Raw genomic sequence first — 17,496 nt, 5'->3', positions numbered from 1 at the left:
GGGAGGTTTTCATGTTAAGGAAACACAGCACAACAGATGAGGGAACTAAGGTTTAGACTAAGTCACTTGCCCAAGTTTATCTAAGGACAGAGCTAGGATTCAAAGGAAGGCGGGAAGGAGAAAGAAGGAGGGAGAGAGAGAGGGAGGGAGGAAGGGAGGGAGGGAGGGACCAAGGTAAATAGGAGAACGGGGGTGTTAGCATCTATAGAGGTATTTTCCAAGGATGGAAAAAGAGGAAAAGTTGAAAGATCACTGAAAATGGAAAGCCTTTGAGAGAAAAATTGTCAACACACACATACACTCTCTCTCTCTCTCTACACTCTCTCTTAAGGAATGAATTAAAATTAATATTAACATATAAACTGAAGGAAAGTGAGCAAAATATTTATAGAAGTGAATCACATTGTAAATCCCCCTTCTCCTGTCCTATACCCACTGACTGAACATAAAAAAGCATGCTTAGCCTTTATTTGTTTTCTGCTTCATAAAGGAAAGAAAATAAGAGATACAGAACATCCTGTGACCAAAAATTTTGTCAGAGATAAATTTTAATGTTAGGGATTTGGCATACTTGAGGACTAAATATTTAATATAGACTTTAAGACATTTGTTTAAATAAACACATGGCAGTTTAGTTGACATCCTCACCATCTATTCTGAATAAGTCTGTGCTCAATCTCTACTCAAAAGACCTTCAGAAAAGTCTCAGAAATGCAGCAAGTGATAGCCAGAATTAATATTATTATAAATTGGCAAAACACACTTAGACAAAATAATAGCATATCTAAAAAACAGGCTTTTCTCAACTCACCTGTTGCCACCCTCAAGGAGAAACTGTTGACTTAAACGAACTTTAAGTATTATATACACCGATGTTCTTTATCATTACAACTGGTTTATGTATCTAACACTTAAAATAAACCTAATGCTTCTTTCAAGGGCTTTTAAATTCCTTTGTCACCTTGATCTTATCACAAATGAAACGTCAGTGGTCTGTAGGTGGGTGATTCTCCAGGAAAAAGGAGACAATTCACTGAAAGTCAAGGTTAGGAGGGAAGTCTGAGACTACTCAGATGGCGAGACCTACACCCAGAAAGGCAACTTCCCCTGGTTCATACTAGGGGTCCATGCAGAGGCATGTTTGGTTTCATGGTTGCAGTATCAATTGTGAAGTAGTGAACTTTGCAAGACTGGTTGGAGAGAATGGCCTCTGGTCTTATCTGAAGATAGCATATATAATGGAAGTAAGATCAATGGTTTAATAGCAAAAATAAAGGTCAGCAAGTAGTTAGTACTGACCACAGAACAGTCAAGGTAACATGTTTCTAAAAGGTAAAAAATATAAATAAATAAATCATAAAAAATTAAACTTGTACCATAAATTACAAGAGACTGGGGTGGAGGAGTTAGGATAGCACAGTACAGACAGTACAGTCTTTTTTTTTTTTTTTTTCCCACTCTTGTTGCCCAGGCTGGAGGGCAATGGCATGATCTTGGTTCACTGCAACCTCTGCCTCCTGGGTTCAGGGGATTCTCCTTTCTCAGACTCCCAAGTAGCAGGGATTACAGGTGCCTGCCACCAAGCCTGGCTAATTTTCATATTTTTAGTAGAGATGGGTTTTCACCATGTTGGTCAGGCCAGTCTCGAACTCCTGACCTCAGGTGATTCACCCACCTCACCTCGGCCTCCCAAAGTGCTGGGGTTACAGGCGTGAGCCACTGCACCCAGCCAGCACAGTACAGTCTTAGACCAAGAAAATTAAATGGACATATCATGTAAGGAAGAAGTCAAGTAATTCCAAAGCAAATGAGTCAAAATACTTATAGACTAGATAAAAATGATTATGCAACTTGATTAGCAATGAAAACACTCTGAACACAGATCATATGTTTTCATCTGTTGACTGGTTCTGCAATGTAGGGCCTGTGGCTTAGGGGCGAAAGGCTGTGATAAAATGCATTTTGAACCTCCAAGTTGCCCCAAAATAATAAGACTTTCAAAAGTGAACAGTTAATAAAATCATACATGGTCACTCCTATTTAACTTGAATTCTACAAAATTGTTGACTTCTCAGCTTATAAGTGAAAGTTTAATTTCAGAATCAGGAAACATTTTGATAGCCTGATGTCTATTAATTTTTATTGAAACTTTAACCCCAATTTTTACCACTTTCCACAGAATTTTCTATAAGTAAGGATTTAACAGCTGCCTAATTTGACTGTCAATCATTAAAAACAACATCTAAGACTTTTCTGTAGTGGGCGTAATTTGGGGTAAAGTTAAAAACTGTGGCCAAGCATCTCATTACTCCCTATCCCCAAAAAATTGCTGTTAGGGGATTCTACATAGCTAGGCAGTTTTTAAGAATTAAAATTCCTTGCTGCTGCAATGTAATTCAACAGTAATTGATGAAAAGAATCTTTACACATCCTATGCATCTCTTGAGAAATTATTTCTAGATCGTAGGTAGAATCAACTTTCCTAACCTTTTACCAAAGCATTAACCTTTTAGTCACTTCTCAAGAACCCATTATGTGGCTCAATTACTGTGGACTGTATCTCTGGTTGAAATGCTGATGAGAGTGATCAGCATTAAAAAGTATTGTGCCTGGCACAGTCCTAAGTGCTTTGCAAGCATCATGTCACTTACTCCTCAGAGCAACTTATGAGCTAGGGACCTTTACTATCTCTGTTATGCAAACAAGGGAATTCAGGTTGAGAAAACACATGGGTATCACCCATCTAACTCCAGAGCCCATGCCTTTCAACACTGCAACCGAATTTTAATTGAAAAATGCAAACCCTAACAGAAAAGAAAGGTAGGTCTAGGAAACAAGGTTCATGATCCAGTGCAGAAGTCCTCAAGGGATATCTTAGGGTGGTTTCTCCTATTCTCGTCTTACTAGGTGGACTGTAACTATGAAAGGGAGGTAAGAAGGTGAGAAGGAAATCAGTATCTTCTGGTGGAAGAAAAGTGCGCTTCATGGCTATATATTAGCCAGATCCCATCTAAGGCTGGACTTGGTCAGCGTGCTTGGCATGCATGTTAAGGACTCCAGCATCAGAAACAGTTGATCTTTCCCGCGGAGCTTCCTAAAATGACCGTTTGTTTTATTTCACCAGGCAGGGCAAGCTGGCCACATGCGCTGGATATACTGCCTTCAGGCAGAAAACTAATACAAAAAAAGAAAGGAGAAAGGAAGAAAAACACTTTCTCTTGATGTCAATGCCCCAGTGTAAAAGACAAAGCCAAGACTATAGCCACATCAGTAGAAAGACCTTTGATGTCAGAGACAGACCATCAAGGGCCTGCTGCTTGGGAAATTACAGATGTCAGGGGTCTGCAGACTCTGAAAGGACCGTTTTGTGCTGCCATTTATCTAAAATCCAATTTAAAAAAAAAAAAAAGTAGCTTCTAAAAGTAGAATTTAAATAACTCTTGATAGCTAAAACACATTTCCTAAAGAAAAGTGGCTTTTTTCTTTACAGGAGCCGACAAAGCAGGGCACAGACAATTTTTATGGCAGTAAAAATACTGTGTATGATACTATAATGGTGGATACACGTCACTACACATTTTCCCAAATTCACTGAATGCACAAAACCAAAAGTGAACACTAACATAAAGTTTGGACTTTGGGTGATAATGATATGTCAATTTAGGTTCCCTGGCTGCAGCAAATGTACCACTCTGGGGTTAGAAGCTGTGAATATGTATGGACAGGGATAAATGGGATATCTCCTTATTTTCCAGTCAATTTTGCTGTGAACCTAAAACTGCTCTAAAAAATAAAGTCTAAAAAACAAAAAATAATATTTTTAAGTAGCTTTCAATCATTTTTAAAAGTCAAATATTTCAAGGCCCTATTTGATTACGAGTTGTGCTTTGGTTTTTGTTGATCAGGAAAATGCCTAAAAATAAGAAAAATAAAATGAAACATAGAGCTCTGATATCAATTTGTACTTTATCATAGCAGCATTTACATTTATTAGTAAAGGAGATCTATGGTACATATGTGACATATGTATTTAATTTACAAATATTTGTGGACAAATGGATTCACTGACCCTCAGAGTTCCAGGAAAGGCTCAGTGCTAAAGCAAGTCATTTTAGAGTTTCTTATTGTTTTCTTATCCTCAATTCACCTCCTCAAGGCTTGACAGAATTAACCTATTTTTATCAACTTTTCATAAGTATATGCACATCATAGAAAGTACCACGTGTACAAAATACCCTAAATAGCCATTAGGTATTTTGCATTTTCCACTGAGCAACTTAAGGCAACATTTCCTTTGCCCGTCTTGCTCCTCCCCTTTCTTCTCAAAGTGCTTGCTCACTGTACCACTGCTTGATATTTGCCATAACTCTTCACATGTTAAAGGATCTCAGAGACTCTACAGCAAAGAAATTTATTTGACTTTATTTGCATCTGCATTTCCCAATTTTTCTTACATTTCTTACAAATTAACCTCCAGGTTTCTACAGCAGCAATTCTCAAAAACAAGCATACTTTAGAATCTTTCAGAAGGCTGGTTAAAACACAGATTAATGAGCCCCACCCGCAGAGTTTCTGGTTCAGTAGGCCTGGGATAGGCACAGGGAATCTGTATTTCTAACGAGGTCCCAGGGGATGCAGTGGCTACAGGTTCCAGACTACACTTTGATAACCCCTACGTTTCAGTATGCTTACCACTATTTGAGGTTAAGTTCTAAACACCTTAGCTTCATGTCAAACTGATGAACAGAGATTTTATATCAAAATTAAATGTCTTGTCAGAACGTTCAATTTGTCTTCCCTCTCTATGAGACATTGGGAGTCCCATGTGTCAATAAAAATGGGCACAATTACACGTATTCATAACATTGTATTATGAGTTCTATCAAGATTCTTCTAATTGATTAGTTGAAAAATTATTTAGGTATGTGATTTTAAAACAAACCTGGAAAGCTACTGGAAAAATGAAATCAACTTTGCAATGGCCTGAATATTTATTAACTTATATTAATGGAAGATAAGAAAATATTGAGATAAATAATACAGACTCAGAAAATAGATCTAACTCCAAACTAAGGAAATCATGAAATCTGACAACGTGATGATTTTTCTTTCTAGAGGTCAGAGCATGGTTAACATTTTTGCTCCCTTGGCTTTCTTGCTTTTTGTAATTGCACAAGAATGCGACTTTATAGGCTCTTAGTATTATATGAAGAACGCATTAAATCTCTCTAACACAGTTTACTAATTCCAATATAATTGACTCATTGTTTGCATTAGGAATGAAAAGGTGACTAACAAAATGTAAATTATCACTTAGGTATTATTTCTGGTTTAATAAGTGGTTGAAAATTATTATCAAAACAGAAAACTTGGGTATCTAATGAATTAGAAAAGAATTGTTTCATTGCATTATGAGCTGTGCTTTAATTTCCTAAAAATACACTGCAAGTTAACTAAGAAAGAAAATTGCCTAAGAGACATTAGCACAAATAAAAATCATATATAAAACCCCACCAAAAAAACATAGTTTTCAATATCCTTCATGTTAATTAATCTATGTAATGTATGGTAAAGAACAACATATGATTAACTAATCTCCTTGTCCCCTAATGTCTGTTCCACACCAAGAACATTGATTAAATGCTCATATATTTGCAAGATTTTAGACATCTTTAACACACCAGACAGGTGCTATGTAAGTGTGATATGTGTAGGTTTGAAAAGAACCTGTATTGAGAGTATGAGTAAGATGTGTGACTAACAAGTTCAGGGCTGTCACCATGCTCAAGTCTGAATGGAAGGCTACTGGCAGAGATGAGTCAGAGTGCCATGTTACCGAGGGTGACTCGTTGCTGCTTTCTCCTATAAGAGGCTGTTTTTGACAGGAAATGTCAACCATACATAAGATATATCAGCTAACATGGGGTCCAAATAATGAGCAAGAAAATAATGACTAATATTTTGTGTGAGTTTTCTTTGTGGTGGGCAGTAGGAAAGCAGTAATACTGTGTAGGTATATAATAGCAGCAAATGAAGATGGCAACTTAGAGATGATAATAATTTCTATATTTGTGTGATTAATAATTGTAAATCATTATGTGATTTATTATTACCAACAGTAGAGCAGAATCCTTTCTCAAGCACTTTCCATCTACTTGGCACTGCGCTAATGCCTTAGTTCTGTGCTGCCCAATGCAAAGGCCACAAGCCACATCTGGCTGCTGAGCACTGGAAGTGTGGCTTGTTCAGACTCATTCAGACTGAAATTTCATATTATTTAATTTAAGTCTAAAGACATATTCAATTTATTTATTGGAAATCTTTTGAATATGTTTGAAACAAGTTAGGTATACGAATCTAACTTTTTCAACTATACATTTTATAAAATCTAAACATAGGTCAAACAAATTTTCTGATGAAAATTTAGTGTTCAAATTGGGGATGTGCTGGAGGTATAAAATATACATGCAATTTTACAGACAGCACAAAGACTTAGAAAAAAATGTGAAAATATCTTGTTAATAATTTTTACACTGATTACATGTTGAAGTGATATTTTAGATATGTTGGGTTAAATAACATACATTAAAATTAGTTTCACCTTTTTTTTTTTTTTTTTACTACTTTTAATGAGAGTACTAGAAACTTCAAATTTATGTACTTGGTTCATATTCTATCAGACTGCACTGCTTTTGTGAATTATCTCATTTAACTCTCGCAAAAACTCCCCAGGGCAAGTACCATTACCTCCATTTTATAGATGATGACACTGAGGCCCAGAGAGAACAGGAAACGTGCCCAAGTTCACACAGTTATGTATCAGAGACAGCCTGATCATGGATTTTCAATAGGGACCCTGGTTAAGGTCTCATCTCAAAGCATAATGAGGTTCATCAGTCAGCATTAATAGGAATCTGGCATTCAAATTATAATATACTACAGTGCTTGGATACTAAGGGTAAGAGGCTGAAGTCATGAGGTTCTGTGCTTCTCATAAATTCAATCTTTTAAGATTAACCTGGCTGCCATAAATATCACCAAACATTTACTAATGCAAAAAAACAACAACAAAAAAACAAACAAACAAACAAAAAAACCCAAAGGCCATTACTACAGCCTGTCTTACCAGACGAAGGATTCAAATTAAATTCCATCAAATCACATAGAGCCAATACACTTTGACAAGCACCTCACATCCCAAATCTCGGAGAGCCTGGATTTTTTTGTTTTTTTGTTTTAAATTTGTTCCCCCTTTCTCTTCACCAAGACAGAAAAGAAAGCCCAGTAAAGTGCTGAATGGGGCAAAAGAAAATGCAACAAAGTTAATAGAGGGGCCATAGATGGCCCTTCAGAATTTGTAAAAACACAAAAACAAGAGGGCGCGTTTCCATCGCTGCACAATATTGCTTTTGTTTAAGAGCCAAGTCCCAGTCTTGAAACGTGTGGGTAATAAATCAGCAGGCATTATTTTAAATCAACCGGTTTTATAAAATAAGCCAAGAGTTGAAAGAGGCAGGACTAATTACCAACATTCCTTGATGAATTACTTAGTGGCGTGTGCTAAGTCAATGTACGTCTACGGCTTGATCCCCAATTTTATCCCGTACTTATTTCCCAGGAGGTAAAAAGAACATGTGGCTAATTAAGGCACTGATCTCCACAGCCAGAAGTATTCAAGGTAAGATTTCTTTCAAAAGCAAAAAAAAAAAAAAAAAAAAAAAAAAAAGGGTTCTTTGCCTGGTACTTATTAATCTAATTTTTACTACTTCACTAGAAAAACAGAGCTAATCTTGTCACCTTTAGGGCAGTCTGAACTACCAAGCAGTGTTCAGAAAAAATGTTACATATTTGTCATTTAGCCAATAAGAATTTCTTAAGCCTTTCCTAAGAGGCAGGAATGTCTCTGGTTTGTCACTTCCAATTAAGTCTCAACAAAATTTCCAGCCCCTAAATTTTAATTATACAAAACCCAGGGCCAACAGGGGAGATTACAACAGAGTTATGCATGGTAGTAAGGTAATAGAAGCCTGAATTTTGCTTTTCATTTTGGGCCTCTTAACTACTTTTAAAAATTATTTCCTGACAGGGTGATTCAAATCCTTTTGCTCACTTTTAATTTTCAGGATCCCTACACTTTGTTATCTTTCTTCTAGGGAAGACCACTAGAGTTACATAATGTGTCTAAGTCTAGTAAACTGGTGAGTTTACACCTGACAGAAGAACTGTGCTCCTCAAAAAGTTGTGGGTGACTCTTAAAAAAAATGCATTAGGACATCATTTACATAAAGAATGCATGCCTATGCTCTCCTAGTAAAAATCATAATAATAATGATAAAGCCTTTGACCACCACCACTTCCAATCCCAATACTCATTTCAGAGACAGCTTGTAGAAACAATGGTATAGACTCACCTACACCCTTTTCTAGGACATTCCCTATTTTTTAAAAGACTAATTAAAACAATTTCTTTTTTAGGACCATTCTCTCCTTTAACAGCCCTCTGCTTTTCCTGATTCATATGCTCCATTTCTGATTCACTTCCTTTTCATGAAATTATAAATTACTAAACAAAAAACATCTAACTTTATAAATAAGATCTGAATAACTGTTGTATTATCTGGAGCTATTTTTTTTTTTTTTAAGTTCAAGCTGATCCTCAAAGAAGTCAATAAAAAGAGACACATTCAGGGCGAGAGCCAATATTCTAGTACTGATTGCGGTTATAACCTTGGGTGAAGCCACTGTACTGATTTACATATTTTTAACACAGATCACACCCACTGATTTTAGTAGAACAAAGTTAAAATTAGATTTTGCTTACACATGTCCACAATCTCTGTTCAAAAGTGTGCTAATTGAAGACTCTTTTAAAGTAAGTGGTCTTTCAAAGCTAAGTCCTTTCTTTAATTGTTGGGATTAAATAGGTAATATTCGTGAAGGAGACTCATGACCTTTTCAATATAATAATATAAGATTTATCACCACTGACATTTACTTAAAAGCAAATAGAAAAACAACCAGAACTGAAGTTCCAGTTGTTAAGTGCTAAAATATGGCAAGAGCTCTAATATTGCAAGGTGTGTGGGGAAGGAAAAACCAAAAATGCAACCATAATTTCAGAAGAAAATTGATATCGAGTCTACTGCATTATTTCAAAAATCATCTAAAACAATGCAAATATATTAGTGAAATACTCAGCATATGAATTGTAATAGCATGGACCACCAAGATCTTTAGAATATAATTGACTTGAGTTATGATTTTTGGATGTTGTTACAGAAACTTTCATTGTAGTGCTTTTTAACCCATAATGATGATTATCAATAAGGCATAAATTACCATGGGGGACAATGTGGCCAGTAAGTCCTTTTATATAATAAAAACACATCCAGTTCTTTCATCTGGCATACAGTGGAGACTCATGACGATATTTTAACTATTCAATAGGGAAGCCCCTGACTAATTCAAATGCTTAAGTTCATGTATCTTTCTGTTAAGCCTGTGAGACTCCTCTGTAGTTTCTCTTTGACTTCCCATTTTGCTCTTATATATTCTGTTACTGATGATTCTTCAGAAATGTTTAGAGCATGTCCTTACAGTAGGATGTGTGGTTATAAGCAAATAAGGTAGTGTGTGGAGTCTATGTAACCAGGGACCAGTGATAATCTCTCTAAGCCTCAGTTTCCCTATCTGGAAAATGAGGATTATCCTACTTGTTTCCTAAGGTTACTAAAACAATAAATGAGCTAAAAGACATGAAGTGTTCATCCCACCATCCAATTCACCTTATAATTAATGTCCAGGTTGTCAAGGAGGCACAATTGCCTTTCCTCCTCCAAGGTGCTTCAGGTAGTGTCACATTCACATCAGTAATTCCTATAAAAGTTTAAGCTATGGATTGAAGCTCTGTAGTAAACATTTGCTACAAGCCCCAAGCTACCGTGTCATTTGAGAGGCTGAACATTGCTAACTCTCCCTCCTAACATTTCTCAGGTCATTCCCTCCAGGAGCGGTACTACCACTAGTGGACCATGGAGTTCATCTACATGAGTTCAAATCCTGACTGCACCACCTACTTGGGTGACTTTCTGATGACCTAGTTGACCCCTCTGTGACAGTTGCTGCATCTGTGAAATGGGGTGCTAATAATAACTACCTCACAGAGCAATGGTGGCATTAAATGAGTCAATACAGGTAAAGTTCAATGCTGGCACATGCTGATCGTGATTGTTCTCGTAACAGTTCACCTGGGGAGACACAGATCAGACAGAATATAAGCGTCACATCCATAGGAGCCTCCATAAATGGTCCCTAAACAAAACACAAAAGAATTGGGAAAGATGCTGGTTCCCCTGGAGGAATGTTTCTCAATCTTTTATTCATTAGCATCCCAATAAAAAGCCTTTTTAGACATTTTTCCCCTAATTGCTTCTCCTTCATCCCTATCACCATGAAATTTTAGAAGACACATATACTGTTTATTGGTTTATGTACCATGACTTTGGAGGTTTACAAACCATTGTAACATCGAATACTTTTTTGCCCGCCAACAATCCAGTTTTGTCCTCCTTGTGGGGAGTGACTTCACCCCTGTTGAGGATGCACGCTCTACTGGTCTCATGACATTAAAAAAGAAATTTACCATTCAGAGCCAGATGACACTAGGCCCACTCCAATTTTTAGCCCTCACTTCTAGGTCCCAGACCTTAATATTTTCCTTATGATACTGCCTTCACCTCCAGCAGTATGGAATTATGAGAACTGTGTAAATGAAAGGAGACTGCACCTATTAATATAGCCTCCTCTAACAGGAGAAAATGAGGAGGAGCCTAACAGGTGTCTCTTCTCATGGAAACACACAGGATGAATTCAGTGACTGCAAAGGGGCTCATGGAGAAGATGGCAAAGATTCTCCTACTTAAAGAGAGAGTGCCATGCTGCATGTCAGCCAGCATTTCATTACTAGCTACTAGTCAAGTGTCCACCAGGTACATCAGACCCTATCCACAACCTGATGAAATCAAACCCAGATTCTGCTGTACAAAACCTGGATTCTGTTGTACCCCTCAGTTACGTGAAAATGCCCTTGTGGTCATAAAGGCAGAAATCATTTCCATTTTGTGCCAATACTGCCCAATAAACATGTAATTAGAGCTGAAGTTCCAGTGCTTCCAGAAACTGGGATTAATTCATAGGCTTAGTTGTGTAAAGGCAGAATATTTTGTTTCAGATAGTTGGTCTCATGGATCTGCTCTTTTAAGTAGATAAAACCTAAAAATTTAAGCAGAGGACTTTCTTCAGCCAGCATTTCATTACTAGCTACTAAAAGCAGTACGGACAGAAAAACCAAGTCCAACATTAATCCACAAGCACTTAATGTGATTCTCGCACTTATTGTAATTCTTGCACTACTGAGCCTGTGTTAAGTTTGACTTTACCAAATAAGACAACTCTATGGAGCACTTTCTTGTGCCAGCCCTGAGATCACTAAATCCTCACCTGCAAGTGTTCATAAAGCAGCCTGGGAAGCAAAGGGGCTGCCACTCAGTGCCGTGCAAGCTGGTACATACTTACATACTGAACCAATTAAACTGCTCTCAAGACACAGGGTGAGAAGTCCTCACTGCACCTAGGGAAGAGTGGACCTTGAAGCAGGATTCTCAAAGATAGAGACAGCCCAGAAGGAAAATAAATTATATTTCTTTTGCTCCATTTTAAAACATGAACAAAGAAAACTAAAGGGTTTATGTCTACCTGATAAAAACTGCCTAATATATTTCTTCAGACCTTGCTTCTATACAAGGCAACTGATGGTAGGGTTAGAAAACAGAAAATAATAGGAAGGCTGTACCCTAAACTGTTAACAGTAGTTCCTTCCAGGGAACATTATAGAAGGGAGGCAGTGGTAGGCAGGGTAAGATTCATATTGAATTATTCTGCTGCATTGTTTAAATCTGTTAAAAGTTAACAAGTATTGTCTGCAATTAAAAAAAATCAATAACATGAGTTTTAAAGAGAGAGAAAATTACCTTATGTGTGACACTGAATGATTCAGATTCTGAAGGGAAATGAAGTTTCTGGGAGGACGAAGAGCTGTTTGTTGACCTGAAATCTGAGTCCCTTCCTCCCCCTGAATGAGGATGTATCCTTGCAGACACCAACATTGATGCAAAAACAAAAGGACACTAATGTTTATAAACGATCCCTGAAATCAAGGCTGACAGGTTGTTTGTGTAAGTCACACTACCGGGGATATAAGTATATGCTGGTCCATGTGTGACTGGACTATGCTATTAGAAGAAATCTCAGACATAGTAGGTCTTCATCTTATGAGAGTAACACCTCTAGCAACAGATCCCCTAACTGAGGGGACCAAGGCAAGTTGATCCGAGACACACCACATCTGTTCTGGCTTCTTGCAGCCACCATGATGCTATTTAGGGTCTGTATTCCTGGCTAAATAAATCAGAAACAAAATATAAGGGTAGTTTGTGGGAGAAGTCCCTTCTGCCAATGTGTAGCCCACCAATCCACCAACTCCACAGATATTTTTATGTTTCTGTGTTATACCTAAAAAATAAATTACACCTTGAAAATTCTACTCCATGCAGATTTCATAATTTACAGCGAAAGACCAGTAGTTCAATCATTAACCCTTCCCCTCACTATTGAAATACGGAGTGTCAGTTGTTGGAAGAGGGTGACAAGGAGCAGGACTTCCAGCCCACCTCGCTAGAATCTCAATCCAAATGAGAGGAAACTTTGATGAGATAACCACCAAATAAACGCCCACGTGAATTTAGTTTACAATGTAGAGGGTCCCAGAAAAAGTGTTTCTGTATTTGACAAACAGCAAGCATCATCACTAATTACAGAGCAATTTGTGCAAATCTTGAGATGATTTGGAGAAAAGGAAAAATTTAAAAATAAATTCCTTCAAAGTACTTAAGAAATGCCCAAAAGTAATAAAAGAATCTTTTCTTTTTAAAATTCATGTAACCTTTCTCTTAAGCAGAACAGAAAAATTCAATGGACAATCCGTTCCAGAGAAGACTTTGACTTTGCCTTCAAAATTGCAAATTTCAAGGTGAAAGGAAGGGAGGGAAAGAGAGAGGTAGTGAGGAATCCTTGGCAACTCCCTTCAGATTTCTGAACAGAGAAACATTTTCAAACTGTAAACTATGTTTTCAAGCTTTCAACCGTCAGAGCCCATGTTGGGAAGGTAGTAGGGGAAGAAATTCTGATGAACTTCTCAGTCCAGGATAAGAGCGACCAGTGCTTTTATAATTCATCAAAGTCAGAGAGACAAAACCATGAAAACAGATAGTGGGTGACTACGCAAATGATTAACTTGGTGGTTTGTACCGTGATGCTTTAGCTGTAAGGCTGAATTCATCTGTAGGTCTGTCCCCTGTTACTCTGTTTTTGTTTGAAAAAAGCTACATCAAATTTCAAACTTCAGGTGTGTATGACTTGCATGCCAGCAAAACTCACTTGTGGAAGAAACTGATTCCATTAATGGTTCTTGAAGACTTTTTGTTAATTCACAATTCAAATTACAGGGTGTGTTCACCATTACAAAAAAAAAAAATGCATTATGCACTCCAGGTGTTGGTTAATTTATGGTAAAAGAGCATCCTTAAATTACAATACCCAGTTGGGTAAGGTTGTTCTTAAAAAACTTGGAGAATATCTTTACTATGTAAATCTACAACAATAAGACTCATGATTCCATGTCCCCCAAATGAAAATCAATATGAAGGAAAATTCATATATTATTAAATCAATATAGAAACTAGAGGCTAATCCTACAGAAATTCATGAACTTACTCACTGCACAATAACCATATGTTGAGGAATGAGTGATGCAGATTTTTGACCTCTAACCCAAAATCTGACTAGTCCTAAGTTTACCAGATGTCAATAATTTTTAAACATGCTTTATAAAGCTTCATATTTTAAATTTAACTCTGCCAAAGAAAGGGACTAACCTGAAAACACTGCTTTAGCTTTTCGATATCAGTCATTCATCCAGATAGTAGAATGTGGGTAACTTATCTTGGTGTGTGTATGAAAACTAAACTATGACCTTTTTTCTCTCAGGTTCTTACAAACAACTTGGGAGATGGAGAGATTTAACCAGATTCTCTAGTGCATGCAAGTGTGACTAATTGTATACATCTACCTCCACTGAGAAGCAGGCACGTTCTGTTTTAGCAATTTAAACCTTTAAAAATTAAATATATTTACTCAGGGTATACTATGAGAAAATATTTATTCAGTATGATTTGTATCATAATACACTCAATTAGTATACTTGATATTACCATTCTTTGGAAATACATATTCATGGAGAAATAAATGGTCCAAGATGAAGCATATTAACTGTTTTACTATTAATCACTTACTTCATAAAACTATGCTTATGATTTAAAAAACTATAAAAAAGAAAAAAACACCTTTCTCTTAGTTACCTTTCTGTAATGTTTCGTAATACTTTTATACACAAAATTTTGAAAATAAGCCAACTATTTTTATGAAGTCCTAAGTCTTTAAGTATCTGAAGCAATCACTTATATGATATTCTCTTTAAAAATGTTGATTTTCTTAAAATATTGTCTTAATGAAATCATGTATTCTTATTTGTTTCTTCATTTAAGAATACTAAAATTTGTCTAAATAGCTATCAAACCTAATCATATAGCTATGGCAATAATTCTTTATTTTTATTTATATGACATAGTTTACTAGTTTTTATAACTGAAGTATAAAAAAGCAGAAGTTAAGTAGACATGAACTATATCCAGTATAAAAGAGAAATTTACCTAATTCTTATTTTTAGTTAGAGTATGTCATCCAGTTGTAACAATTTATTTGTGCTTTCACTTTGGACATTTTTCTGGCGTACATAAGTTAGGGGCTGTATCAATCCAGTGTCACCAGGACACAGCAACATATAAAAATATTGGTATGTTATTCAAACAACTTAATGTAGGTTTTAATTTTAATCATTTTCAAAAATAATATATTTACAATGACAAAAACATTTAGAAACTATGCTCATTTTTAAGATAATCTGGAAATGATGTTTCAACACAGTTTCATTTGGGTAATTTCCTCTCTATCAGTTGTAGCTGCCTTAACAGGAATACTGATTTTAATAAATATTCTTTAACATAGTATCAAACACTACCTTCAGTTGGATATAAACCACTACTAGCCCAAATCCATGTCAACTCTTCTAAAATTTGCCCTTCAGATTAAAAAGGTAAACTATTATGATGTATAAAATAGACATATTTCTCCATATTTTGTTACTATTTAATTCATACAATTTTAAATAACCTAAGGTATACACAATAAATGTCACTCCTGCAGGCATGAGATAACAACTTAAATCTTAAATAATTCTTAAATCTATAAAAGCTTAAATAGTGATCACATCAATTTTCACCCAAGCAGAACAGAAAGATTCAATGCATCATCTATTCCAGAGGGAAAACCTTGAGTTAACTGAGGGGTAAAAAAAAAAAAAAAAAAAGAGTAAAAAATCCATTAACTGTGGCAATATCCAGAATTTCAAACAATCACATTAGAGTAAAACTTTATGTTAAACTATTCGGATCTTTTTTCCCTAACCCAATTTCAGTTGGTTTCTTCATCTGAGTTCCATTATTTCATCACTACAGTTTAAGTCTTTGCAAATAAAAAATAATTGACTCTTGATTTGTTTTTTAAACAATCTCTTTCCTACTTCCTGGTAAGGTTCACGGATTGATTCCTAATTATAACACATCATCTCTCTATTTACTTTAATAGTAAACTTTAAATAATGGGAGACTTTTTTTTCTGTGCACATGAATGAATCCAAAAACCAATAACGAATCACCGGTCTGTAAAGTTCACATTGTTTAATGAACAGTAACACTTGAGACTTTCCAGAATTAGGTGAGCAGGTAATAAAATAAAATAAAATAAATTAAAAATAAGGAAGTTCTCCTACTTTCCTTTTAACTTTCCTTGAATCAGTCATATTTAAGAACTGAAATGTTTATTCTTAAACAAGGAATATCTCCCTATGTGATGTGGAAGACACATGTGTGAGATGGAATTCTATTCTTAGACTTGTTACAATTTTCCTTAGTAATTAGGAAGCTATATGTCCCTAATCGAATGATGCTAACAAGCTCCTGCAGTTTCTACTCTAGCAAGAAATCAAAGAGACCCAAAGCAGACAACTCACTGCAGTAAAAGGATTATGCAGTCTGGTTATTAAAGCGCAGAAAGCTCTTCTTCAATCTTGTATGTGAAGAGCTTTCTAAAAGAGTTAAATTCTACAACCAATATTACATACTAAATAAAAAGAAAATTAAAGAGTGGCTATGGAAGGCATTTAAGAAAAAAATATTTAAGATACACAAGTTATTAGAAGAGGCCCATCTCAGATAACTCTTGTTTTGAAACTTTCCCAAAGAAAGATGTCATTACGACAAACAGGTATTCCCACTTGCAGTTTCTCATGGAACATTGACTCCCACCATTTATTGAATTGTACCATTACAGTTACAATGTATTTGCAACCTTCTTTTAAAATATAAAGCCATGTAGGAATTAAGGGAGTTGGAGTTTTCAAGTATAATTCTGATGGATCAGTCTAACGAAATACACACTCAGATAAACAAAATACCTAGCAAATGGAAAATGGAAGAGTTTGGTCCAACGAACGAGAGCGACACTCAACGTACCTTAAGGACTTCCATCGGCACCTGGGTGGCAGAGGGAAGGGTGGTGGGCACACTGACGTTTATGGCTGGTGTCTGACTCACGGGCACTCTCTGTTGCATGAATTGGGCCGCCTGCAGCTTCTGCTGCTGCTCCCTGCGCTCCTGCTCCTGCATCTGCTCACGCATGAGTTGCTGGCGTAGCAAGATGCGTGATGTCATACTGGAGGAGCTTATCGGAGGCTTGGAGGCCCCAGGATGCTCCGCGGAACTGCTGTGGGAAAACCAAAAGGCATACAACATTTAGTTTCCTAATGAGACCCTTCGTTTGCACTTTGGGGTATCCTAAATTGCATCAAACTATAAAATGAGTCTGTGCAAATATAATCAAGTCACAGAATGGTACTCCACATAATTGAAAATCAAGAGGTGACAGGATTTAAGTCATTAGTAGTTGAATTAAAATAAGTCAGCTTGATTGCATCTAGGCATTTTTATCAGGCGGCTTATCTTTTTTTTTTTATTTTATGCTGCACACTACTCATCACCACCAAATATAGCGCCGCCATATGCACTGCCAAGAAGCAAAGCATCTTAATGGCACCCAAATTTTCACATTTAAAAATAAATTGCTTGATTTGCTTTTTTGTACAACTGAATCTAACCAAATAACTACTCCTACATGTTATCTAAGTTCTTTGAAGATGCCTAAAATGTTTACTAACAAAAATTGATTAAAGAAAAGGTGAGTTTTGCCAAGAGGAAACTTTTCTAA

At 36.1% G+C, this 17,496-nt stretch overlaps 1 protein-coding gene across 10 annotated transcripts in view; it reads right to left on the bottom strand.

Annotated features, from left to right (window-relative positions):
* Positions 1 to 17,496, bottom strand: part of MITF (melanocyte inducing transcription factor) — a 221,504-nt gene that overhangs the window by 65,439 nt on the left and 138,569 nt on the right. For 8 of the 10 annotated variants that reach the window (XM_030917320.1, XM_010382480.2, XM_030917575.1 and 5 more), the window contains one exon: positions 16,746 to 16,995. In XM_030917320.1, the coding sequence (XP_030773180.1) occupies positions 16,746 to 16,995 (250 nt within the window). The remainder of the gene's footprint in view (positions 1 to 16,745; positions 16,996 to 17,496) is intronic. The other 2 variants (XM_030917354.1, XM_030917423.1) reach the window with 1 other exon arrangement.

Source organism: Rhinopithecus roxellana, chromosome 1 (assembly GCF_007565055.1).
Source record: "Rhinopithecus roxellana isolate Shanxi Qingling chromosome 1, ASM756505v1, whole genome shotgun sequence".
NCBI classification, from domain to species: Eukaryota; Metazoa; Chordata; class Mammalia; order Primates; family Cercopithecidae; genus Rhinopithecus; species Rhinopithecus roxellana.
The sequence above is the reverse complement of the archived record's forward strand: the minus strand, read 5'-3'. Positions and strand labels throughout refer to the sequence as shown.